The 23,912-nt window shown below is 34.3% G+C and overlaps 2 protein-coding genes across 2 annotated transcripts; both read right to left on the bottom strand.

Annotated features, from left to right (window-relative positions):
- Positions 1-17,332: 17,332 nt before the first annotated feature.
- LOC130963589 (MATH domain and coiled-coil domain-containing protein At3g58370-like) lies at positions 17,333-18,912 on the bottom strand. Its single transcript, XM_057889691.1, has 3 exons — positions 18,884-18,912; positions 18,509-18,688; positions 17,333-17,882 (listed from the first exon to the last, which is right to left on the bottom strand). Exons 1-3 carry the CDS (start codon positions 18,910-18,912, stop codon positions 17,333-17,335), a joined length of 759 nt encoding a protein of 252 aa, XP_057745674.1.
- Positions 18,913-21,148: 2,236 nt separating this feature from the next.
- On the bottom strand, positions 21,149-22,244 carry LOC130963588 (uncharacterized). Its single transcript, XM_057889690.1, has 2 exons — positions 22,133-22,244; positions 21,149-21,804 (listed from the first exon to the last, which is right to left on the bottom strand). Exons 1-2 carry the CDS (start codon positions 22,242-22,244, stop codon positions 21,149-21,151), a joined length of 768 nt encoding a protein of 255 aa, XP_057745673.1.
- Positions 22,245-23,912: the final 1,668 nt, after the last annotated feature.

Raw genomic sequence — 23,912 nt, 5'->3', positions numbered from 1 at the left:
TGGAAAAGGAAAGATAGTGGCTGTTGGAAAAGTTGGTAAAAACTTTTCATCTTGTATAAATGATGTTCTTCTTGTCAATGGCTTGAAACATAATTTACTTAGTGTTAGTCAATTATGTGATTTGGGTTTTGAAGTTATTTTTAAGAAGTTTGTTTGTTTAGTTGTTTGTGAGAAAACTGGGAATGTTCTATTTGAAGCTAAAAGATGCAACAATGTGTATGGATTAACTCTTGAGGATTTAAAGGAACAAAATGTAACATGCTTTACATCTCTTGAATCTGAAAAATGGTTTTGGCATAGAAAGTTGGGTCATGCTAGCATGTACCAAATTTCTAAGCCAGTCAAAAAGAATTTGGTTAGAGGAATTCCAAACATCAAGTTTGATAAGGATCTTACTTGTGATGCTTGTCAATTGGGCAAACAAGTAAAATCCTCTTTTAAATCAAAAGATGGAATCTCAACCAAAAGACCATTGGAGATGTTACATATTGATCTTTTTGGTCCTACTAGAACTCAAAGTTTAGGAGGTAAACACTATGGTCTTGTGGTGGTAGACGATTACTCTAGATTTGGCTGGGTACTTTTTCTTGCTCATAAAAATAATGCTTTCCATGCCTTTTCAACCCTTTGCAAGAAAATTCAAAATGAAAAAGATTTAAAAGTAGCTCATTTGAGAAGTGATCACGGAAAAGAATTTGAAAACCAAGACTTTGAAAAATTTTGTGATGACTTTGGAATTTCTCATAATTTTTCATGCCCTAGAACACTTCAACAAAATGGAGTTGTTGAAAGAAGGAATAGAAGCCTTCAAGAAATGACAAGGGCTAATTTATGTGAGAATGAAGTTCCTAAATTTCTATGGGCTGAAGCTGTAAATACAGCATGTTACATTTTGAATAGAACAATAATTAGAAAATGGTTGAAAAGAACTCATTATGAGCTATGGAAAGGAACCCTTCCAAATCTTAAGTACTTTCATGTTTTTGAATGCAAATGTTTTGTGCTTAACAATAAGGAAAACCTTGGAAAATTTGATCCAAAATCCTATGAAAGAATGTTTGTTGGATATTCCACCACAAGCAAGGCCTATAGAGTTTATCTCAAAGAGCATAGAACCATAGATAATGATTCAGATGGTGAAGAAGCTGGAATAAGCAAAGAAAATCCCAAATCTGTACAAAATGAAGAATCTGCCAGTCCAGTTTTGTCTCGTCAGATTGGAGGAGACATTTCCATTTTGTCTCCTGAGCAGGCACGAGCAACTGAAACAGTGAGACCACCAGAAGTTCATCAAAGCTCTACACCTGTCCGAAAGCCTAGAGAATGGAAATCTATGAGGGGTTATCCTCATGACTTCATCATTGGTGATCCCTCTCAAGGTGTAACAACAAGATCCTCCACCAAAAGGCAAACCGAACCTAGCAACTTTGCTCTCTTATCATAAATGGAGCCCAACAATGTCAAACAAGCTCTTGAAGATTCATCATGGGTCAAGGCCATGCAAGAGGAGCTTGCTCAATTTGACAAGAATGAGGTTTGGACATTAGTACCTCATCCGGATGGTAAGAAAGTTACGGGTACTAAGTGGGTGTTTAAAAGTAAACTTGGTGAGGATGGACAAGTTGTTCGTAACAAGGCTAGATTAGTGGCCCAAGGTTACGATCAAGAAGAGGGAATTGATTTTGATGAATCTTTTGCTCCGGTAGCTAGAATGGAAGCAATTAGGTTGCTTCTTGCCTATGCTGCCCATAAGGGTTTCAAAATATTTCAAATGGATGTCAAATGTGCTTTCCTTAATGGCTTTATTGATAGAGAAGTATATGTGGCCCAACCCCCCGATTTTGAACATAAAGATTTTCCAAATCATGTTTCTAAACTCTCAAAGGCCCTTTATGGCCTTAGGCAAGCTCCAAGAGCTTGGTATGAAAGGCTTAGTGCCTTCCTATTGGAAAATCAATTTCAAAGGGGTACCACGGACACAACTTTATTTATTAAAGCATCTAATGATGATATTCTTCTAGTTCAAATTTATGTGGATGACATTGTGTTTGGATCGGCCAATGAGTCCTTGTGTGAAGAGTTTGGAAAACTCATGACTAGTGAGTTTGAGATGAGTTTAATGGGAGAGCTTACTTTCTTTCTTGGCCTCCAAATTAAACAAACTCCTAGTGGAACTTTTATTCACCAAGGAAAATATGCAAAAGAGCTTATAAAAAAGTTTGGCCTAGAAAACTCTAAACCAATGGGAACACCAATGCATCCAAACACTAAACTTGAAAAAGATGATAATGGGAAAGATGTGGATGAAACACGGTACAGAGGAATGATTGGTTCACTAATGTATCTTACATCCTCTAGACCGGATATTGTTCTAAGTGTGGGTGTATGTTCAAGATTTCAATCTCACCCAAAAGAATCCCATCTTTCGGCTGTTAAGCGCATCATTAGATACATTAAAAGAACATGTGATTATGGCTTATGGTATCCAAAATCTGATAATTTTTGTGCAGTAGGGTTTTGTGATGCAGATTATGCGGGAGATAGAGTGGATAGAAGGAGCACCTCCGGCATTTGTTGCTTCCTTGGAAGCTCACTCAACATGTGGTCAAGCAAGAAACAAGCCACAATGGCTCTATCCACAGCTGAAGCTGAATATATATATCTGCATCTGCTTGTTGTTCACATCTAATTTGGTTAAAAACTCAATTGGAAGACTACAAATTAAAGATCAATAGTATACCCTTATTTTGTGATAACATGAGTGCAATAAATATTTCAAAAAATCCTGTTTTGCACTTAAGAACAAAGCACATTGAAATCAAATATCATTTTATTAGAGAACATGTGCAAAAGGGTACTATTGATATTCAATTTGTAAAATCTGAAGAACAACTTGCTGATATTTTTACAAAACCCCTCTGTAAAGATAGATTCTATTTGTTAAGAAAAAGCTTGGGAATGCTTGATTTAAGCCATGTTGAAAATTTGTGAATTTCTGATTCTGTCCAGTTTTATCTCGTAGAAATGGACGAGATAAAAATAAGGCATGCTGGAGGAGCTATGATTAAGGGGGAAGCTGCGCAGACTTTGCTTTCCATGGGCCCCACAAAATCTTATTTGACCCCACCTTGATTTTTTAATGATCATTCATTTTATGATGATCAAAATCTTTTTGTGTGTCATTTCAAATCTTATTGGAAGTGGCTATTGTCAAATCAAATTCCTCTCTCCATCTAATCCCTTGATTCTTGGAAACCACCTTTTTCAAAAACCCTTTGGTTAATAACCGCGCCATTATGGTCATTAACTTCCCCATCATCTCTCTCCAATCCACATTTATTGCACCACTAACCTCCTTCCCTCCTCACTCTCTTTCGGCACTCCCACCCTTTCATATTCAACTTCTCCATTCATCATACCATGAAAAAGAAAACGGCACATAAGAGAAGTGGCCGAACCCCCATTCAAAAAAGCCCACCTTTTTCATCACCTCAAACTCATACACACATTCATCTTCATTCTACTTCCTCTTCTACTCATTCACCTCCTTCCAAAAGAACCGAAACCATGCGCCGCAAGGTTGTTGCTCAGAAAACTTCAGGGAGAGGCAATACGGGAAAGAACAAGCAATCCAGTGTTCAAGAAGAAGAAGAGGAATCACATACCTCGCCACCTCCATCACCGCTGAAAAGATCTACTCCACATACAAAAAGCTCTCAGAAAAGGCAGAAAAGCTTTGTACTGCATGATACAAGAGAACCTGCAAATTTGGAGTCACTAGATTTCAAGAACAAATTTCACAAAACTCACTCCCATTTTGATCCCTCTCGGTTCTATTCATGTGCTTTCTATGAATTTCACAAAGATGTTTTGCTGAAACGTCCTCTCTACCTCTCTTACTTGGTAAATCTTGAAAAACTGGCCACCAAAGGAATCAACTTTTCTCCCCTATTTGATGCTCTGAAATGGACTCCACTGATTCACATTCAGAAATTTGTTTACCCGGGGCTGGTCCGGGAGTTCTATGCAAACATGCACTTGATTGATGGCTCAATCCATTCTTACCTCAAGCGTGTTTACATGACCCTCAATCCTCAAACCATAGGCACTGCTCTTGGGTATGAAGATGAAGGACCGAAAGTTTACATGGTTGATAAGTGGGATGATCAAGTTGGCGTTGCACAGCAAACAGTCTTGCAACACATTTATGCAAATTTCTCTGGTTTGGATGGACTAATCCCAACTCATCGAGCACTCGGCCCTGAGAACTCTCTGTTGCACCGTATCATCACTCACATCCTCACTCCACAAGGCAGTTCTCACTATAGAGTAACAGTTTCTGATTCTATTATCTTATTTGCTCTCATTACTTCTTCCCAAATTTCAATTGCTTATATTATGATACATCATATGTGGGAAGCAGTGAAAAGTACTAAAAAGGCTAATCTTCCATATGGCATGTTCCTCACATGTATATTTGAGTATTTTAAGGTTGATTTGTCTAATGAACCTATTGAGAACAAGGTTTCAATGATTAAAGGAGGAGGAGTTTCGGGCAAGAAAGGCAAGCGATCTGTTCCCTCTGAACCATCTCTCAGCGATCTGGAGAGCCATCCTGAACCCTCAAATGTCACTGCATCAATCCGGAAGGTTCTCAATGAGATGCGCAACATGTCCAAGTTGATGTTCAAATCCCACAAGACTGCCCGGAAATTGGAATATGAACAGGAAAGGGCATGGAAGAAATGTCACGAAAGAGTTGGCTTCATGATTAAGAGCTTTGATGATGAAATGGGAACAGGGGATTACGAAGATGATTCCGGTTCAGAGTTCAATCTTTCTGATGATTGATGACTGTTTCTTTACTTTTAATTGATATTGGCTCCATTAGGCTCAATCTATTTTTTGTATGAGCATGACTTGATACTCACTGCTCTGTGATACTTTGATACACTCTTGCTACTTTATTATGGATATTTTGGTGTGTCTTTCATCTTTTGTGCAGGTACCCCTTGATGACAAAAGGGGGAGGAAAATTAGTTTCCAAAATTGAAATTGAAACTAATAAAATAGGGGAGGATCTGCTGAAACAGGGGATGAAATTTTCAATTGAAAATTTATGATCACCCTTGTTTAAAGAATGCATGATGTTGTTATTGCATTTGTTTCACTATGGTTACTGCTGCTGAAAATGCATTTGGCATTGATGATGTTTAATTATATGAATGTCTGGTTGTTGATTTATCTTGATAAACATGTTGGTTTGAAAAATTTATTGTTGGCAGTTCCTTTAAATTGTGATATCTAACTGCTGCCATGTTTTGATCATGTGTGATTCAAAAATATTTTCCTTACTTGAATAATATGGCTCTGATATCTTGACTGGAAAATAATTGAAATGTTTTTGAACAACATTGTTTTGTGCTCAGTTGATGTGTGTAAACATTGAACAGAAAATCAAATTACTGATAACAAATGAGTTTTGTTTATCATTCAAAATCTGCTCATAAATCAAGCATTTAGCATCATGAATAAATATGCTAAATAACATTGATATTTAGAGGCTTGATTAAATGTTACAGGTTATGCCTCCCTTGGTAAAATAGCATACATTAAGGGGGAGCCATGTGACATTTAGAAAGGGAAAGAAATTCAAATACAAAGGGAGTATTCTTCACTCAATCTTTAAATTTCTTTCCATTTCAATTTTAATAATGTTTGTCATCAAGGGAGAAATTGATGAGTTTGGAAAACTCCAAACTAATATTTGTGATGTACAAACATTATTAAAATATTTAATTGTAAAATTATTAATTTAATCTTCATTCAACATATGTTAATTAATAATTTTATGATGCAGGTTTTTAATTTGGGCCAAAAATGAAATAAAATGTTGCAAGCCCAAGTGTCAATTTATTTCTCAATTCAGCATTGATTCAAAAAAAAATTCAAAGATGTATGGCTGAATTGTTGTGATGTTAATTGGGCCAGATTGAATCTTGTTGTCACAAGCCCAATTTAGTTTTGATGAATGATCCAATGCTTGATCCAAAATTCATCAGGAAAGCAAATGTTACTAATTGGGCCAGATTAGTTTTTGTTGCTAACTAGCCCAACATCAATTTTTTTGATGAATGTTTCCAAGCTTGGTCCGAAACCAAGTTAAAGAGAAAGCATATAGGCTTCATACTTTCCAACGGATTCCATGGCTTGCTAAGGATGGATTTCAAAACTTAATATACTAGCATTGGAAACATGAGAGAGAACTTGACTTTGATTTGATGGGAATCATTATGATTAATGCTATACGCTACTCAAAGCAAGGGAAGTAAAAGCAATCCATCATATGCTTCATTTAATTTAATTGCTTTTACTTTAACTTCACATTTTCTCTCTCATCTCCTTCTCTCTTCTCTTCGGTTATTGACCAGGAAGCCATGGAAGCAACACTCACTGAAAGGAAGAAGCTGCATGCATCAAGACCATCAAGCTAATGATGGCAACAAAAGAAAACTAAAAGTATGATGTGGCTGAGATAATCACCAAATGTAGTAAGATTTGGTGAGGTAATCTCGGATCCTTCATACTCAAAAAGAAAGAAGAAGATTCGGCCAGCAAGGAAGAGATTCTTGGAGGCATGGCTTGTCTCTGACTCTGCTCAACCACCACAGGAAGTAGCTAGAGTGGCGAAGTGATGGAAGAGGCAGAGAATGGAGCAGATGAAGTCATCATCATCATGAAGCATCTAGGGCCAGAAATCCATCTTGGAGAGGAAGCCAAGGATGGAGCGCTCGGATTGATGAAGAGTGATGACCAAGGAAGAACTAAAGGTATTTGCATGATGAGTTTTACATGAGTTACCTCTTCTCTCTCTGTGGCCAAACCGGTTTTGTTTTGAAGGAAAGGAAGCTAAGCTCGGGTGTGTGTTTCAACTGTGAAGGCTTCACTTCTCTATGAAAGAGGTGAAAAGTCACGGTTAGATTTAAGGGAAGAAAGTGAGAGTGCAAGGCACAGATTTCTCATAGCTACCTAAGCTTACAAATCTTCTTCTCCTTCAATGTTTTCTGTTTTATAATTTTCTGTTTAATTTTGTCATGTCTTGAGTCTCATGGAAAAAGGCAAACAGTGAGGTTTGTATGAAAAATCCATAGAGCGGAAAAAGGCAGAGAGTACAACAAGGGGATTCCCACAGAATCATGAAACACAACATAGATGAACAAAGGAACTCTAAGACATCTATGGCTTTTTCTTTTAATTTTGTACTCTCTGCCTTTTTCCGCTCTATGACTTTTTCATACAAACCTCACTGTTTGCCTTTTTCCATGAGACTCAAGACATGACAAAATTAAACAGAAAATTATAAAACAGAAAACATTGAAGGAGAAGAAGATCTGTAAGCTTAGGTAGCTATGAGACTTCTGTGCCTTGCACTTTCACTTTCTTCCCTTAAATCTAACCGTGAATGTTCACCTCTTTTATAGAGAAGTGAAGCCTTCACAGTTGAAACACACACCCGAGCTTAGCTTCCTTTCCTTCAAAACAAAACTGGTTCGGCCACAGAGAGAGAAGAGGTAACTCATGCAAAACTCATCATGCAAATACCTCTAGTTCTTCCTTAGTCATAACTCTTCATCAATCCGAGTGCTCCATCCTTGGCTTCCTCTCCAAGATGGATTTCTGGCCCTTGATGCTTCATGATGATGATGACTTCATCTGCTCCATTCTCTGCCTCTTCCATCACTTCGCCACTCTAGCTACTTCCTGTGGTGATTGAGCAGAGTCAGAGACAAGCCATGCCTCCAAGAATCTCTTCCTTGCTGGCCGAATCTTCTTCTTTCTTTTTGAGTATGAAGGATCCGAGATTACCTCACCAAATCTTACTACATTTGGTGATTATCTCAGCCACAGCATACTTTTGGTTTTCTTTTTCTTGCCATCATTAGCTTGATGGTCTTGATGCATGCAGCTTCTTCTTTTCAGTGAGTGTAGCTTCCATGGCTTCCTGGTCAATAACCGAAGAGAAGAGAGAATGAGATGAGAGAGAGAATGTGAAGTTAAAGTAAAAGCAATTAAATGAAATGAAGCATATGATGGATTGCTTTTACTTCCCTTGCTTTGAGTAGCGTATAGCATTAATCATAATGATTCCCATCAAATCAAAGTCAAGTTCTCTCTCATGTTTCCAATGCTAGTATATTAAGTTTTGAAATCCATCCTTAGCAAGCCATGGAATCCGTTGGAAAGCATGAAGCCTATATGCTTTCTCTTTAACTTGGTTTCGGACCAAGCTTGGAAACATTCATCAAAAAAATTGATGTTGGGCTAGTTAGCAACAAAAACTAATTTGGCCCAATTAGTAACATTTGCTTTCCTGATGAATTTTGGATCAAGCATTGGATCATTCATCAAAACTAAATTGGGCTTGTAACAACAAGATTCAATATGGCCCAATTAACATCACAACAATTCAGCCATACATCTTTGAATATTTTTTTTTTAATCAATGCTGAATTGAGAAATAAATTGACACTTGGGCTTGCAACATTTTATTTCATTTTCGGCCTAAATTAAAAACCTGCATCACAAAATTATTAATTAACATATGTTGAATGAAGATTAATAATTTTGCAATTAAATATTTTAATAATGTTTGCACATCACAAATATTAGTTTGGAGTTTTCCAAACTCATCAATCTCCCCCTTGATGACAAACATTATTAAAATTGAAATGGAAAGAAATTTAAAGATTGAGTGAAGAATACTCCCTTTGTATTTGAATTTCTTTCCCTTTCTAAATGTCACATGGCTCTCCCTTAATGTATGCTATTTTACCAAGGGAGGCATAACCTGTAACATTTTAATCAAGCCTCTAAATATCAATGTTATTTAGCATATTTATTCATGATGCTAAATGCTTGATTTATGAGCAGATTTTGAATGATAAACAAAACTCATTTGTTATCAGTAATCTGATTTTCTGCTCAATGTTTACACACATCAACTGAGCACAAAACAATGTTGTTCAAAAACATTTCAATTATTTTCCAGTCAAGATATCAGAGCCATATTATTCAAGTAAGGAAAATATTTTTGAATCACACATGATCAAAACATGGCAGCAGTTAGATATCACAATTTAAAGGAACTGCCAACAATAAATTTTTCAAACCAACATGTTTATCAAGATAAATCAACAACCAGACATTCATATAATTAAACATCATCAATGCCAAATGCATTTTCAGCAGCAGTAACCATAGTGAAACAAATGCAATAACAACATCATGCATTCTTTAAACAAGGGTGATCATAAATTTTCAATTGAAAATTTCATCCCCTGTTTCAGCAGATCCTCCCCTATTTTATTAGTTTCAATTTCAATTTTGCAAACTAATTTTCCTCCCCCTTTTGTCATCAAGGGGTACCTGCACAAAAGATGAAAGACACACCAAAATATCCATAATAAAGTAGCAAGAGTGTATCAAAGTATCACAGAGCAGTGAGTATCAAGTCATGCTCCTACAAAAAATAGATTGAGTCTAATGGAGCCAATATCAATTAAAAGTAAAGAAACAGTCATCAATCATTAGAAAAATTGAACTCTGAACCGGAATCATCTTTGTAATCCCCTGTTTCCATTTCATCATCAAAGCTCTTAATCATGAAGCCAACTCTTTCGTGACATTTCTTCCAAGCCCTTTCCTGTTCATATTCCAATTTTCGGGCAGTCTTGTGGGATTTGAACATCAACTTGGACATGTTGCGCATCTCATTGAGAACCTCCCGGATTGATGCAGTGACATTTGAGGGTTCAGGACGGCTCTCCAGATCGCTGAGAAATGGTTCAGAGGGAACAGATCGCTTGCCTTTCTTGCCCGAAACTCCTCCTCCTTTAATCATTGAAACCTTGTTCTCAACAGGTTCATTAGACAAATCAACCTTAAAATACTCAAATATACATGTGAGGAACATACCATATGGAAGATTAGCCTTTTTAGTATTTTTCACGGCTTCCCACATATGACGTATCATAATATAAGTAAATGAAATTTGGGAAGAAGTAATGAGAGCAAATAGGATAATAGAATCCGAAACTGTTACTCTATGGTGAGAATCGCCTTGTGGAGTGAGGATGTGAGTGATGATACGGTGCAACAGAGAGTTCTCAGGGCCGAGTGCTCGATGAGTTGGGATTAGTCCATCTAAACCAGAGAAATTTGCACAAATGTGTTGCAAGACTGTTTGCTGTGCAACGCCAACTTGATCATCCCACTTATCAACCATGTAAACTTTCGGTCCTTCATCTTCATACCCAAGAGCAGCGCCTATGGTTTGAGGATTGAGGGTCATGTAAACACGCTTGACGTAAGAATGGATTGAGCCATCAATCAAGCGCATGTTTGCATAGAACTCCCGGACCAGCCCCGGGTAAACAAATTTCTGAATGTGAATCAGTGGAGTCCATTTCAGAGCATCAAACAGGGGAGAAAAGTTGATTCCTTTGGTGGCCAGTTTTTCAAGATTTACCAAGTAAGAGAGGTAGAGAGGACGTTTCAGTAAAACATCTTTGTGAAATTCATAGAAAGCGCATGAATAGAACCGAGAGGGATCAAAATGGGAGTGAGTTTTGTGAAATTTGTTCTTGAAATCTAGTGACTCCAAATTTGCAGGTTCTCTTGTATCATGCAGTACAAAGCTTTTCTGCCTTTTCTGAGAGCTTTTTGTATGTGGAGTAGATCTTTTCGGCGGTGATGGAGGTGGCGAGGTATGTGATTCCTCTTCTTCTTCTTGAACACTGGATTGCTTGTTCTTTCCTGTCTTGCCTCTCATTGAAGTTTTCTGACCAATAACCTTGCGGCGCATGGTTTCGATTCTTTTGGAAGGAGGTGAATGAGTAGAAGAGGAAGTAGAATAAAGATGAATGTGTGTATGAGTTTGAGGTGATGAAAAAGGTGGGCTTTTTGGAATGGGGGTTCGGCCACTTCTCTTATGTGCCGTTTTCTTTTTCTTGGTAGGATGAATGGAGAAGTTGAATATGAAAGGGTGGGAGTGCAGAAAGAGAGTTAGGAGGGTAGGAGGTTAGTGGTGCAATAAATGTGGATTGGAGAGAGATGATGGGGAAGTTAATGACCATAATGGCGCGGTTATTAACCAAAGGGTTTTTGAAAAAGGTGGTTTCCTAGAATCAAGGGATTAGATGGAGAGAGGGATTTGATTTGACAATAGCCACTTCCAATAAGATTTGAAATGACACACAAAAAGATTTTGATCATCATAAAATGAATGATCATTAAAAAATCAAGGTGGGGTCAAATAAGATTTTGTGGGGCCCATGGAAAGCAAAGTCTGCGCAGCCTCTCCCTTAATCATAGCTCTTCCAGCATGCCTTATTTTTATCTCGTCCATTCCTACGAGATAAAACTGGACAGAATCATAAATTCACAAATTTTCAACATGGCTTAAATCAAGCATTCCCAAGCTTTTTCTTAACAAACAGAATCTATCTTCACAGAGGGGTTTTGTAAAAATATCAGCAAGTTGTTCTTCAGATTTTACAAATTGAATATCAATAGTACCCTTTTGCACATGTTCTCTAATAAAATGATATTTGATTTCAATGTGCTTTGTTATTAAGTGCCGAACAGGATTTTTTGAAATATTTATTGCACTCATGTTATCACAAAATAAGGGTATACTATTGATCTTTAATTTGTAGTCTTCCAATTGAGTTTTTAACCAAATTAATTGTGAACAACAAGCAGATGCGGATATATATTCAGCTTTAGCTGTGGATAGAGCCACTGTGGCTTGTTTCTTGCTTGACCACATGTTGAGTGAGCTTCCAAGGAAGCAACACATGCCAGAGGTGCTCCGTCTATCCACTCTATCTCCCGCATAATCTGCATCACAAAACCCTACTGCACAAAAATCATCAGATTTTGGATACTATAAGCCATAATCACATGTTCCCTTAATGTATCTAATGATGCGCTTAACAGCCGAAACATGGGATTCTTTTGGGTGAGATTGAAATCTTGAACATACACCCACACTTAGAACAATATCCGGTCTAGAGGATGTAAGATACATTAGTGAACCAATCATTCTTCTGTACCGTGTTTCATCCACATCTTTCCCATTATCATCTTTTTCAAGTTTAGTGTTTGGATGCATTGGTGTTCCCATTGGTTTAGAGTTTTCTAGGCCAAACTTTTTGATAAGCTCTTTTGCATATTTTCCTTGGTGAATAAAAGTTCCACTAGGAGTTTGTTTAATTTGGAGGCCAAGAAAGAAAGTAAGCTCTCCCATTAAACTCATCTCAAACTCACTAGTCATGAGTTTTCCAAACTCTTCACACAAGGACTCATTGGCCGATCCAAACACAATGTCATCCATATAAACTTGAACTAGAAGAATATCATCATTAGATGCTTTAATAAATAAAGTTGTGTCCGTGGTACCCTTTTGAAATTGATTTTCCAATAGGAAGGCACTAAGCCTTTCATACCAAGCTCTTGGAGCTTGCCTAAGGCCATAAAGGGCCTTTGAGAGTTTAGAAACATGATTTGGAAAATCTTTATGTTCAAAACCGGGGGGTTAAGCCACATATACTTCTCTATCAATAAAGCCATTAAGGAAAGCACATTTGACATCCATTTGAAATATTTTGAAACCCTTATGGGCAGCATAGGCAAGAAGCAACCTAATTGCTTCCATTCTAGCTACCGGAGCAAAAGATTCATCAAAATCAATTCTCTCTTCTTGATCGTAACCTTAGGCCACTAATCTAGCCTTGTTACGAACAACTTGTCCATCCTCACCAAGTTTACTTTTAAACACCCACTTAGTACCCGTAACTTTCTTACCATCCGGATGAGGTACTAATGTCCAAACCTCATTCTTGTCAAATTGAGCAAGCTCCTCTTGCATGGCCTTGACCCATGATGAATCTTCAAGAGCTTGTTTGACATTGTTGGGCTCCATTTATGATAAGAGAGCAAAGTTGCTAGGTTCGGTTTGCCTTTTGGTGGAGGATCTTGTTGTTACACCTTGAGAGGGATCACCAATGATGAAGTCATGAGGATAACCCCTCATAGATTTCCATTCTCTAGGCTTTCGGACAGGTGTAGAGCTTTGATGAACTTCTGGTGGTCTCACTGTTTCAGTTGCTCGTGCCTGCTCAGGAGACAAAATGGAAATGTCTCCTCCAATCTGACGAGACAAAACTGGACTGGCAGATTCTTCATTTTGTACAGATTTGGAATTTTCTTTGCTTATTCCAGCTTCTTCACCATCTGAATCATTATCTATCACAGTACTGGGAATTAAGTTAGAATCACAAAAAGTAACATGTATGGATTCCTCTATGGTTCTATGCTCTTTGAGATAAACTCTATAGGCCTTGCTTGTGGTGGAATATCCAACAAACATTCCTTCATAGGATTTTGGATCAAATTTTCCAAGGTTTTCCTTATTGTTAAGCACAAAATATTTGCATCCAAAAACATGAAAGTACTTAAGATTTGGAAGGGTTCCTTTCCATAGCTCATAATGAGTTCTTTTCAACCATTTTCTAATTATTGTTCTATTCAAAATGTAACATGCTGTATTTACAGCTTCAGCCCATAGAAATTTAGGAACTTCATTCTCACATAAATTAGCCCTTGTCATTTCTTGAAGGCTTCTATTCCTTCTTTCAACAACTCCATTTTGTTGAGGTGTTATAGGGCATGAAAAATTATGAGAAATTCCAAAGTCATCACAAAATTTTTCAAAGTCTTGGTTTTCAAATTCTTTTCCGTGATCACTTCTCAAATGAGCTACTTTTAAATCTTTTTCATTTTGAATTTTCTTGCAAAGGGTTGAAAAGGCATGGAAAGCATCATTTTTATGAGCAAGAAAAAGTACCCAACCAAATCTAGAGTAATCGTCTACCACCACAAGACCATAGTGTTTACCTCCTAAACTTTGAGTTCTAGTAGGACCAAAAAGATCAATATGTAACATCTCCAATGGTCTTTTGGTTGAGATTCCATCTTTTAATTTAAAAGAGGATTTTACTTGTTTGCCCAATTGGCAAGCATCACAAGTAAGATCCTTATCAAACTTGATGTTTGGAATTCCTCTAACCAAATTCTTTTTGACTGGCTTAGAAATTTGGTACATGCTAGCATGACCCAACTTTCTATGCCAAAGCTATTTTTCAGATTCAAGAGATGTAAAGCATGTTACATTTTGTTCCTTTAAATCCTCAAGAGTTAATCCATACACATTGTTGCATCTTTTAGCTTCAAATAGAACATTCCCAGTTTTCTCACAAACAACTAAACAAACAAACTTCTTAAAAATAACTTCAAAACCCAAATCACATAATTGACTAACACTAAGTAAATTATGTTTCAAGCCATTGACAAGAAGAACATCATTTATACAAGATGAAAAGTTTTTACCAACTTTTCCAACAGCCACTATCTTTCCTTTTCCATCATCACCAAAAGTGACAAGTCCTCCATCATATTCATCAAGCTTTATGAAGAAGGTTGTCTTTCCGGTCATATGCCTAGAGCATCCGTTGTCCATATACCACATATTTTCCTTCTTCTTGGATGCTAGGCATACCTACAAAATAAGCTCAAGTGACCTTAGGTATCCAAATCTTCTTGGATCCTTTCACGTTAAACCATATCTTATGTCCCAAATCATTGTAATAAGAAACAACTTTGTAAACTTTATCACCAATCAATCTTTCACCAAAGAAACACTGAATGGGAAAATGACCACTTCGGTTACACAACCTACAAAACCTTGGAGTTGCTGTTTTGTTAAAATAGGTGGGATCTTGAAACCTTATATCTTTGGATGATGAAGGTTTATCTTTAAAAGAAGGTTTCTCATCAGATTTATAGAATCCCAAACTAGTTTTATCATAGAGTGGTTTTTGACTAGCCAAGATTTGATTTAGATTTTCAGAACTTAGAGTAAATTTGGCTAAGTCATTTTCAAGATTTTTAACATTTTTCAGCAACTCTTCATTTTCCTTAAAACAGTTTACATATGCAACTACCGAGTGATCACTTTCACAGCTTCTAAGTTGGGCTTTCAACTGCTTATTTTCTTCCATAAGATCACAAGCAGTTTCGGCCTCCCTTAGCTTTTCTTTGAGAAAATCATTTTCAGCTTTAAGAATGAAAATTTGCTGTTCAAGATCTTGATTCTCAGTCAGAAAACATCTTTTTTTTCAGAGAGGTGATCTATCATAAGATGAAGGTCTTCAGTGTCAGGGTTTTGAAAAAATACCTGATCTACATGATTTGCCATGAGACAAGGCTGTGACTTAGTCTCAGATTCTTCATCACTGTCTGAGTCATTTTCTAAGTCTTCCCATGATGCCATCAGACATTTCTTCTTTCCTCCTTTCTAAGAAAATAGCAATGTTGTTGTCATACAATTGGAGTGGTTTTGAGAACTTGTAAAATTGGTATTATTCAGACGAAACTTGTAAAAAAAGTAATTTATATAATAAGAATCACCAGAAGACTATGCATATCATAAGGTACATGACCCATGTGTAGAAATGAGTGCATAAGCTTAAGTAGTTAAAACCAAAAAAATAATCTAAAACCGAACAAAGCATAAGGGCATCAGGGCAGGGGAGAGGGAAATATGAAAGTTACCTCTTACTTCTGTCATTTTGTCATTAACCTGATTAACCAGAACCAACTGGAATTTGGAAAATCTGGTCCATCCATTTGGCAGAGTAGCAGCATCACTAGCGTCCAAATAAATTGACAAGTAATCCACCTTATTTCCTTTCGGAAACATAAGAATCCGCCTAAAATCAAAGTCCACAACATTTTAAAGAGCACACCTCAAAGATCATGTCAACTAATGAGGTATCACGCATATATATATATATATAAATCAGAATTAGTTCAAGTACCATGAATGACCACCAATGAAGAATTCTTGAGAGTAAATCTTCTTGGTGTTCTTCCTTACCAAAAAAATCATCTTGTTGTTCAACTTAGATAAGTTCTTAATGGTCCATTTGAATGTCTCAAACGTTTCACCAATTTTTTTCTGATTCTCCATTTCACACCACCGCTAGGGAAAAAAAAAAGGACAAAAAAGAAAGAAAAAGAAAACTAAAATCAATTGAATTCGATAAATATTACAACAAGAAATAAATAAGTACACCTTCTTCAACTGTAAAATTACAAAAGCTTCACATTATTTATTATTACCCCGCCAGTGGGCTAAGTCGAATTTGATAAGGAGTTGGGTATAAGAAATCACAAAGAAGTTGAATAAAAAAACGAAGGAAGAAGTAACATGCAAAAGTGGGAGTCAACCAAACAAAATTCATACATAGTAAAATGCTGGCAATATCAGAATACATAAATGAAATGAGCTCCAATTATCCAAAAAACAGAGATTCAAGTGACATTAAGGAAACGGTGTAACCCCAAATGGTTCTCATATTAAGGTAGCTTCAAAAAACACTGAAGTTCCCACAACAGCAACAGTTACAAGAAAGAAAGAGTTTTTTTTTTTTTTACTTATGGGAGAAAGAAAGAAACTTCTCATTCATGATTTGATACTTTGATGATTCAACGTTATATTTCAACAGCTGCCCAATAATTCTACAAAATAACTGAAATATTATTATAAATAGTAACGGGTAAGTGAATTCTTGTTGATTTTGATTGTTATAAAATCATTAATATTTGACATTTTATATTTATGAGAAATAAGAAATGAGGAAACTATTTATATCAACAGAGAATAGAGATAATATGTACCAAGTTTAGATAGACGCAGAGTTTAGAACGTTGAAATCATATTCATACTTTTATATATAAAACGGAGGAGCAAATTGGTCCAAAGATTCATTCTTAGTTATGATGATACAGTGGTATCGATGTCTAATCTAATTGGTTGCACTGTAATCAGTATCTTTTTTATGTTGAACATGCATGGGAAAATGTTAAGAGTAATAATAATTCTTCTTGTTTTATACTTTAAAGTTCATGTTAATAATAATAAATAATTATACTAACTTCTCCTAATATTAGGTGATATAGTACACAAACACTTAGATTTTTCTTACCTACAGTAACCTCCCTAAAAAGAGGAGATTAACATTAGCTTCAGTAGAAATAAGAGTCACGTTTCACAAAATTACAGCAATGTGTTAGTTAATTTAATTGGTAATCTTCTTTCTTTGTGCAATTCAACCAAAACTAGTTAGGACTGTTTTCTTGCACAAGGATTCATTTGTCCTTCCAATATCTGCATAGATTAAGTGAAATTTCAACAAAATAAGTGAGTCTATGGTCCATATCCTAGTTCACCATCCAAATCTATCTCTTCAAAGCCTTCTTCAACTTCCTCCCATAAGATTTGAAGATGGCTACAAGCCTCTTCATCCATATCTCTCGCCTTTTTAGTCTTGAGGAAATGCAGAACTCTTCCCAAAGCCGTGAATGCCCATTCGCTAAACCTTCGACTTCTCTTCTTCTGGCATCCAATAACTGAAGGATGCTTTGCACATACGTCGTTTAGAAGAGGAACAAATGCTTTTTCTATTTTCCCTAAACCCCTGAAATCAACAAGCTCATCAATTGGGATTGCAGATATGTCCATAGGTAAAAGATTATCAGCATGTTCAATAGGCTTAGCAGGAACTTGCATAGAAACTGGTGGAGCAGCTTCATCAACCTTTTTCTCAAGTTCTGGGTGGCTGATGGAAATCCTAGCTTCAATTATACAAGTGCCATTCACAATAAACCCCTCGTTAAAAACATAAAGGTCAACTAAAGGTATAAACGATGTGAAGCCCCAATCACTCTCTCTGGCATTGAATGTGTGTAAAAACTTTCTGGAAAATTCATATGTACATGTCAAGAGTCAATTTTTTGTAAGATAGGACATACATTAACACCATGCTAGTATTGTAGATAAGATAGAACTCATATATTACTTAATGAATTAGAAAATAGCAATGTTGTTTTCACAAAATTGGAGTGGTTTTGAACTTGTGAAATTGGTATGTATCTCACAAAACTCGTATCTTCTAAAGTGAGGAAATTGGTAAAGTGATAAAGTGAGGAGTTAATCACTATTAAATTTGTAACTCCTATCATATGTGAGATATGCACTATCTTAATTTAAAAGTAATTAATTTCTCACTTTATCATTTTACCAATACTCTTCCCATAAAGGATCTTGATCCAAAAAAGTAATCTATATAATTAGAATCACCAGAAGACTATGCATATAGTAAGACTAAGATACATGACCCATATGCTCATTCTTTATCATCAATGACCATGAATTCAAAAAAGGTAGAAATGAAAGCTTAAGTTTAAGTAGTCAAAACCAAAAATCTAAAACCCAATCAAAACATAGACTTTACAAGAAATTGTTAAGAAACACAATTTTCATTCATGAAAAACATAACACAGCTAAAAGAAGCAACAAAGAAAAGAACAGGAAAACACATACAGGACAGGGGAGAGGTAAATACGAAAGATACCTTTTATCTGTGTCAATTTGTCATTGACCTGATTAATTAGAACCAACTTAAACTTGGAAAATCTGGTCTCTACATCAGGCAAAGTACCAGCATCTAAATAAATTGACAAGTAATCCACCTTGTTTCCCTTTGGATACATAAGAATCCGCCTAAAATCAAAGTCCAAAACATGTTAAAATGCACTTGTCAAACGGTCATGTCAACTAATCAAGTATCATACATATATAGTAAACAAGAATTAATTCAATTACCATGAATGACCACCAATGTAGAAGTTCTGAGAGTAAATCTTCTAGGATTTCAACTTACACAAGTCCTTAATGGTCCATTTGAACGTCTCAAACGTTTCTCCAATCTTTTCTTGATTCTCCATTTCATACCACCACTAAAAATAATAATTAAAAAAAAACTAAAATCAATTGAATTTGATATAATATAACAGCAAATCAACAATTACCCCAATCCCCAACCAAACATACCCTTAGTGGAATAACTTTTATTTTTTTTCAAATCTTTTTATTAAACCATCGTGGTAAAAAGTTTGGTCTTTCTCACCATGAACCGTGACTTTGTACTTAACTCACTTCCCTTAAGCTAACTCCTACTGTGTGTACCTAAATAGTGTTCACACAACAGCAACAGTTACGAGGAAGAAAAACACTTTTTTTTTTCAAAGAATGAAGGAGGAAAATTCGTGATGAATTTGGATTCTCTAAAGTTTGAATTTCACTTTAGAGAATAAAGTGTGATCTTTTTAGTTTTTACTTTTAAATGATGTTTCTTTCATATTTATTCTTGGTCCCATAAATGAAATAAATGATGAGAGATCACACTTTACTCTCTAGAGTGAAATTCAAACTTTAGAATATCAAAATCCATTCATCACCAAAAGCAACATACCTTTGAAAAGAGAGAGAGAGAGTATAGGTATGAAATTATGAATCTGATGACAGCAACACTTTCGGGGCCAAATTCCGTTAGTTAACTTTTTTTAACAAATCCATTAGTTTAACTAATAATTAGTATTGGATCTTCAATTAAGTTCATTAGCCATTCTTGTTGAAAATTCAACAAAAGATTCAAATAAGAACCTATCTAACAGGAATCACTAAAAATAATTATTTTATAATATGTGCGATTAAATAGATAATACTCTAGATATTGCAGAAAATAAATATAATGGCAGAAATTAAATAATTAAATATTAGAATTTTATTATAAAAATAATCCTAAAAAAAGATAAAAAAACGTATTCAATAAAATCTTTCACTATCAAATGGGTATAAAATCAGTTTTTTTAGTAGTATTATAATATCTCAACAATCAACAATATATTTTATCAAAATTAGTGAAATTAACATAAATTCTCCACAAAGTGATAACTCAATTTAAATAAAAAATTATATCTTAATGTTTATCTCTACACCAAAAATAATATACTAAAACTTCATAAAAAATTAAAAAAATTTATATCTTAATGTTTATCTCTACACCAAAAATAATATACTAAAACTTCATCAAAAATAAAATAAGTTTACCAATTTAATGTGTGCAATATTAAACTGCTCTCTTTCCTCAAATTTCTTCTTCCCTTTGACAATGAACTTCCTCACTCTCTTGTTTTCTTTGTTAAAAAATGAGCGGCTTATTTCTCTCTCTCCCTTTCCATGGCTATATGCTACTTTTCCTTTCTTTTATTTATTTTTTTCGTTTTTAAAGTTAGATATGAAATAATAAATTTACCTATAGAGGAGTAATACTCTTCTATAAAATTTTTTGTAAAGAAGTGTGAGAAAGAAGAAAAAAAGAATGTACACAAGAGAGAGGGAAAAACGTACAAATAAATAAAAAATTGATAAAATAATTACTTTATAAAGTAGGTAGAAAATTAAAAAAATTCTAGTATTTAAAATTTAAATTAATTTTAATTAGCAACATATTTAGCTACAAGTTAAAAATATGTTTTAACTAAAATTTAATTAAATAATATTATTTAAATTTAAATGCTGAGTGAAAGCTGAATTTTAAAAGTCACATAGCATTTTCTATTTTAATATTCAAAAGCTAAAATTATGATCATGGCTTTGTTCAACAATAAAAACGAAAGAGAAATTATTATGAATTTATTAATATTTTAAAATACGATCTCATGTTTAAGGGATTAATTAACCACTAATAAGTCTTTCAAGTTTTTCTTTTATAATCTTTCATGATCAAGTGAAGTTCATGTGTTGTCTATTAAAGGCCTCGTTTAAATTTCGGTTATAACATAAAAAAAATTGATTTACTCACACTAAAATATTAAAAATGAATAAGTATATAAAAGTTTAAACACTTAACAAGATTAGTTTAGCTGAATCAACAATACTATAATATGACAAATTATCATATTAATTTTAAAACAAAGGTTACAAAAAAGCCTAACTAAAAAAAAAAAGGCATATATATGTAAAAGATCAAAGAAGGAGTAAATATAATAATCATTTAGGATCGAAGATAACTCAATTCACACTAAAATAATTAATCAGTTAGATACAAAAATAATTAACCAATATTTTTAATTAAAGGCATTCTACACAAAAGTGAAACCAACCTAGCTAGGTAGTTCTTCAATATCCCAACACATCATTTAAGCCCCTTTCTTCAAAACCTCCTTGAGCTTTAACCAATTCTTCTCTTGCCACTTTAAGATCAACTTCTAGAGCTGCCACATTCTCCTTCATTTTTTTCACATGCATAACTCTCTCCTTATAATTCCTCATACCCAAAGCACACTTAACATGAGGCTCCAACCAAGCCAAATCATCAAATCCAAAAGCCTTTACTTCTTTCCATAAAACTTGTAGTTCCTTGCAAGCTTCATCATTCATATCCTTCACCTTCTTAGTCTTAAGAAAATGTAACACTCTTCTCAATGCCATGAATCCCCACTTGGTGAACATAGAACTATAATTTTTGTTCTTATGACATTTAATGAGTGATGGATGCTTGTGGCAAGCTTCCTCTGCCAATTGAACAAAATCCTTTTCGTTTGTGTTCTCAAAATCTTCACAAACATGAAAACATGGTTTTGAGGAATCATAAATAATAGTGTTACTAGTTCTATCATCTAATTGGTTATGATGATGTGGTGATTCCTTCACGAAAAATTCGGCAACAATGATCAAATCATCATCCAAAGTAAGTTGTAGTTGAGCCAAAGAAATGTTCCAACTGAAAACATATTCTGCATCATGAGCATCTCCATTGAATCGCACTTGTCCATCTTGCAAGCAATTGTATGTGTCAAAAGAAAAACCATATATATCATAATAATAAATGTATTGAGCAAGTTGTATTCATAAAATGTATTGAGTCAACTATATACACGTATTACAATTTTTTATAAATGTTTAAGTAAATTTGACTAATTAAAAATTGGGAGCTAATAGTAAAACAATCTTAAATCTTAATCTACGTCATTATTTTATTTTATTTTATTTTATTTTATTCAATTTCAAATTATATTTGAGACATTTGTGTTGATTAACTCAGATAACTTAAACAAGCTTAGTTCAATTATGAACCATTCTTCTAATAAAAAGCATAGATACCTATTGATTTTGTGAGTGTGTTAATCCTCTTATTAACAAGAGACAACTTGAAATTTGCAGTGAAGCTGTGTTCTTGAATCAAATCTAGAGGATAATCAAACTCAGTAAACATGTATAATCAAACTCAAATTATAATCAAACTTAGTAAATTTTTTGTTGTTTACTTTGAAGCCTTATGCCTATGTTGCTACTACACTCTCTGTTTTATTTCTTAATTAAATTAAACTATGGTGTTTCTTTACTTTCCCTTATTTGATTCATGAATATGTTAATTAGATTGATGATTAAAGAATAAATTTGATTTTTAATTTTAAAATTGAGACTAGATTGGATATATGTTTAAATTCAGGACAAAACTTATAATTAGATGGGAGAGTTCTGCAGTTATCCCTTTTGGTATGGGTATATGAACACTCATAGGGTAGATAATGAACTAGCTCATGACTACAAGTGTGACACAGCGGTAAGATCTTGCTCGAAGTAAAAAAACACACTATCCATTTAATTTTGTCATAATAACATGCATCACAATAAGGCAATGAAAAAGGAACGAATGAGAGAAAGAAAGAGTAATAATAGAAAGAAGGTGAACCTGATGATAATGATAATAGCTAGAAATAAGCGAAGAGATGAGGGAGAAGAGTTTGTGTGTTTATTATGTAGTTTTTTTTACGGGTAAATAGGTAGCGATTTATTCATGAAAGATCTAGGCGATACAAACGTGCTAGGTTATATATGTGTTGCGGCACATCTTTCATTCATACTATATTTGAATTGGTAAGAGATATATTTGTCGATTTATGAGCTACTCTTTTACTATTTCTCTTAATATATACAAATTTTATTGAAGTAGAACTAGATATTAGATGCAAACAGTCAACAATAAAGATACTAAAACAATTGCTTTGAGTTCTTTTTTCTTTGAGACTTTGTATGACCTTAACATTATTACTCTCCACAGTGATGTCAAAAGAAATAATTTTTGGACTTTCTCTAGGCCCATCAAGTAAGCTAAAGCTTCAGTGGTAATTCATATGCTTCTTAATATGCTGTACTCAAGTTTAAATTTTGACAAATGTGTCGAAGTATTGAAAAAGAATTTTTCGGTGTTGTATGAATGTGTTGTATTGTAATACTTAAAATTAAAAGTTGTTCAATCCATCTGACAAATTTGTAGAAACTTTTAATCTTAACTAATAACTATGTATAGTTTATATGGCCTAAATTTGCTTTTCTTACTTTTATATAATTATAGGTGTCCAACAGGTAGGAAAAAGAATTACTAAAATTGAAAGAATAAATTAAACATGTAAAATATAAAATTGTAACATAATTTAAATGGTAAAATTATTTGACTTAGTAGAATTTTTTAAAATCAATTAACTCATTTAAAATGATGATATTGAAAGATTTTAAGAATTAAATCGAAATTTTACTGATTAAGTAGACTTGAGATTTGCAGTTTTGTTCAGCTACACACAGTTATAAAGTAGCACTTTGACAAATAAAAAGAAAAAAGAATAGAAATCTAAGGAGCTATGGCCTCTATTTCCACATGGCATGTGTAAGGTTTGAAGTACACCAATAAATATTACCAAAAAATATAGATAGATTCTAATATAATCTCAGCTAGCAAACCAAAATAGAAGTCTTATTTGGCAGTCATCTTAATTAGAGTATTCCACATCCTAGTTCATCATCCAATTCTCTCTTTACAAACCCTTTTTCAGCCATTGCCAATTCCTTTCTTGCTCTTTCAAGATCTGTCTCTGCTAAAATC

Source organism: Arachis stenosperma, chromosome 2 (assembly GCF_014773155.1).
Source record: "Arachis stenosperma cultivar V10309 chromosome 2, arast.V10309.gnm1.PFL2, whole genome shotgun sequence".
Taxonomy (NCBI): Eukaryota; Viridiplantae; Streptophyta; class Magnoliopsida; order Fabales; family Fabaceae; genus Arachis; species Arachis stenosperma.
This window is presented reverse-complemented; position numbering and strand designations above follow the sequence as displayed.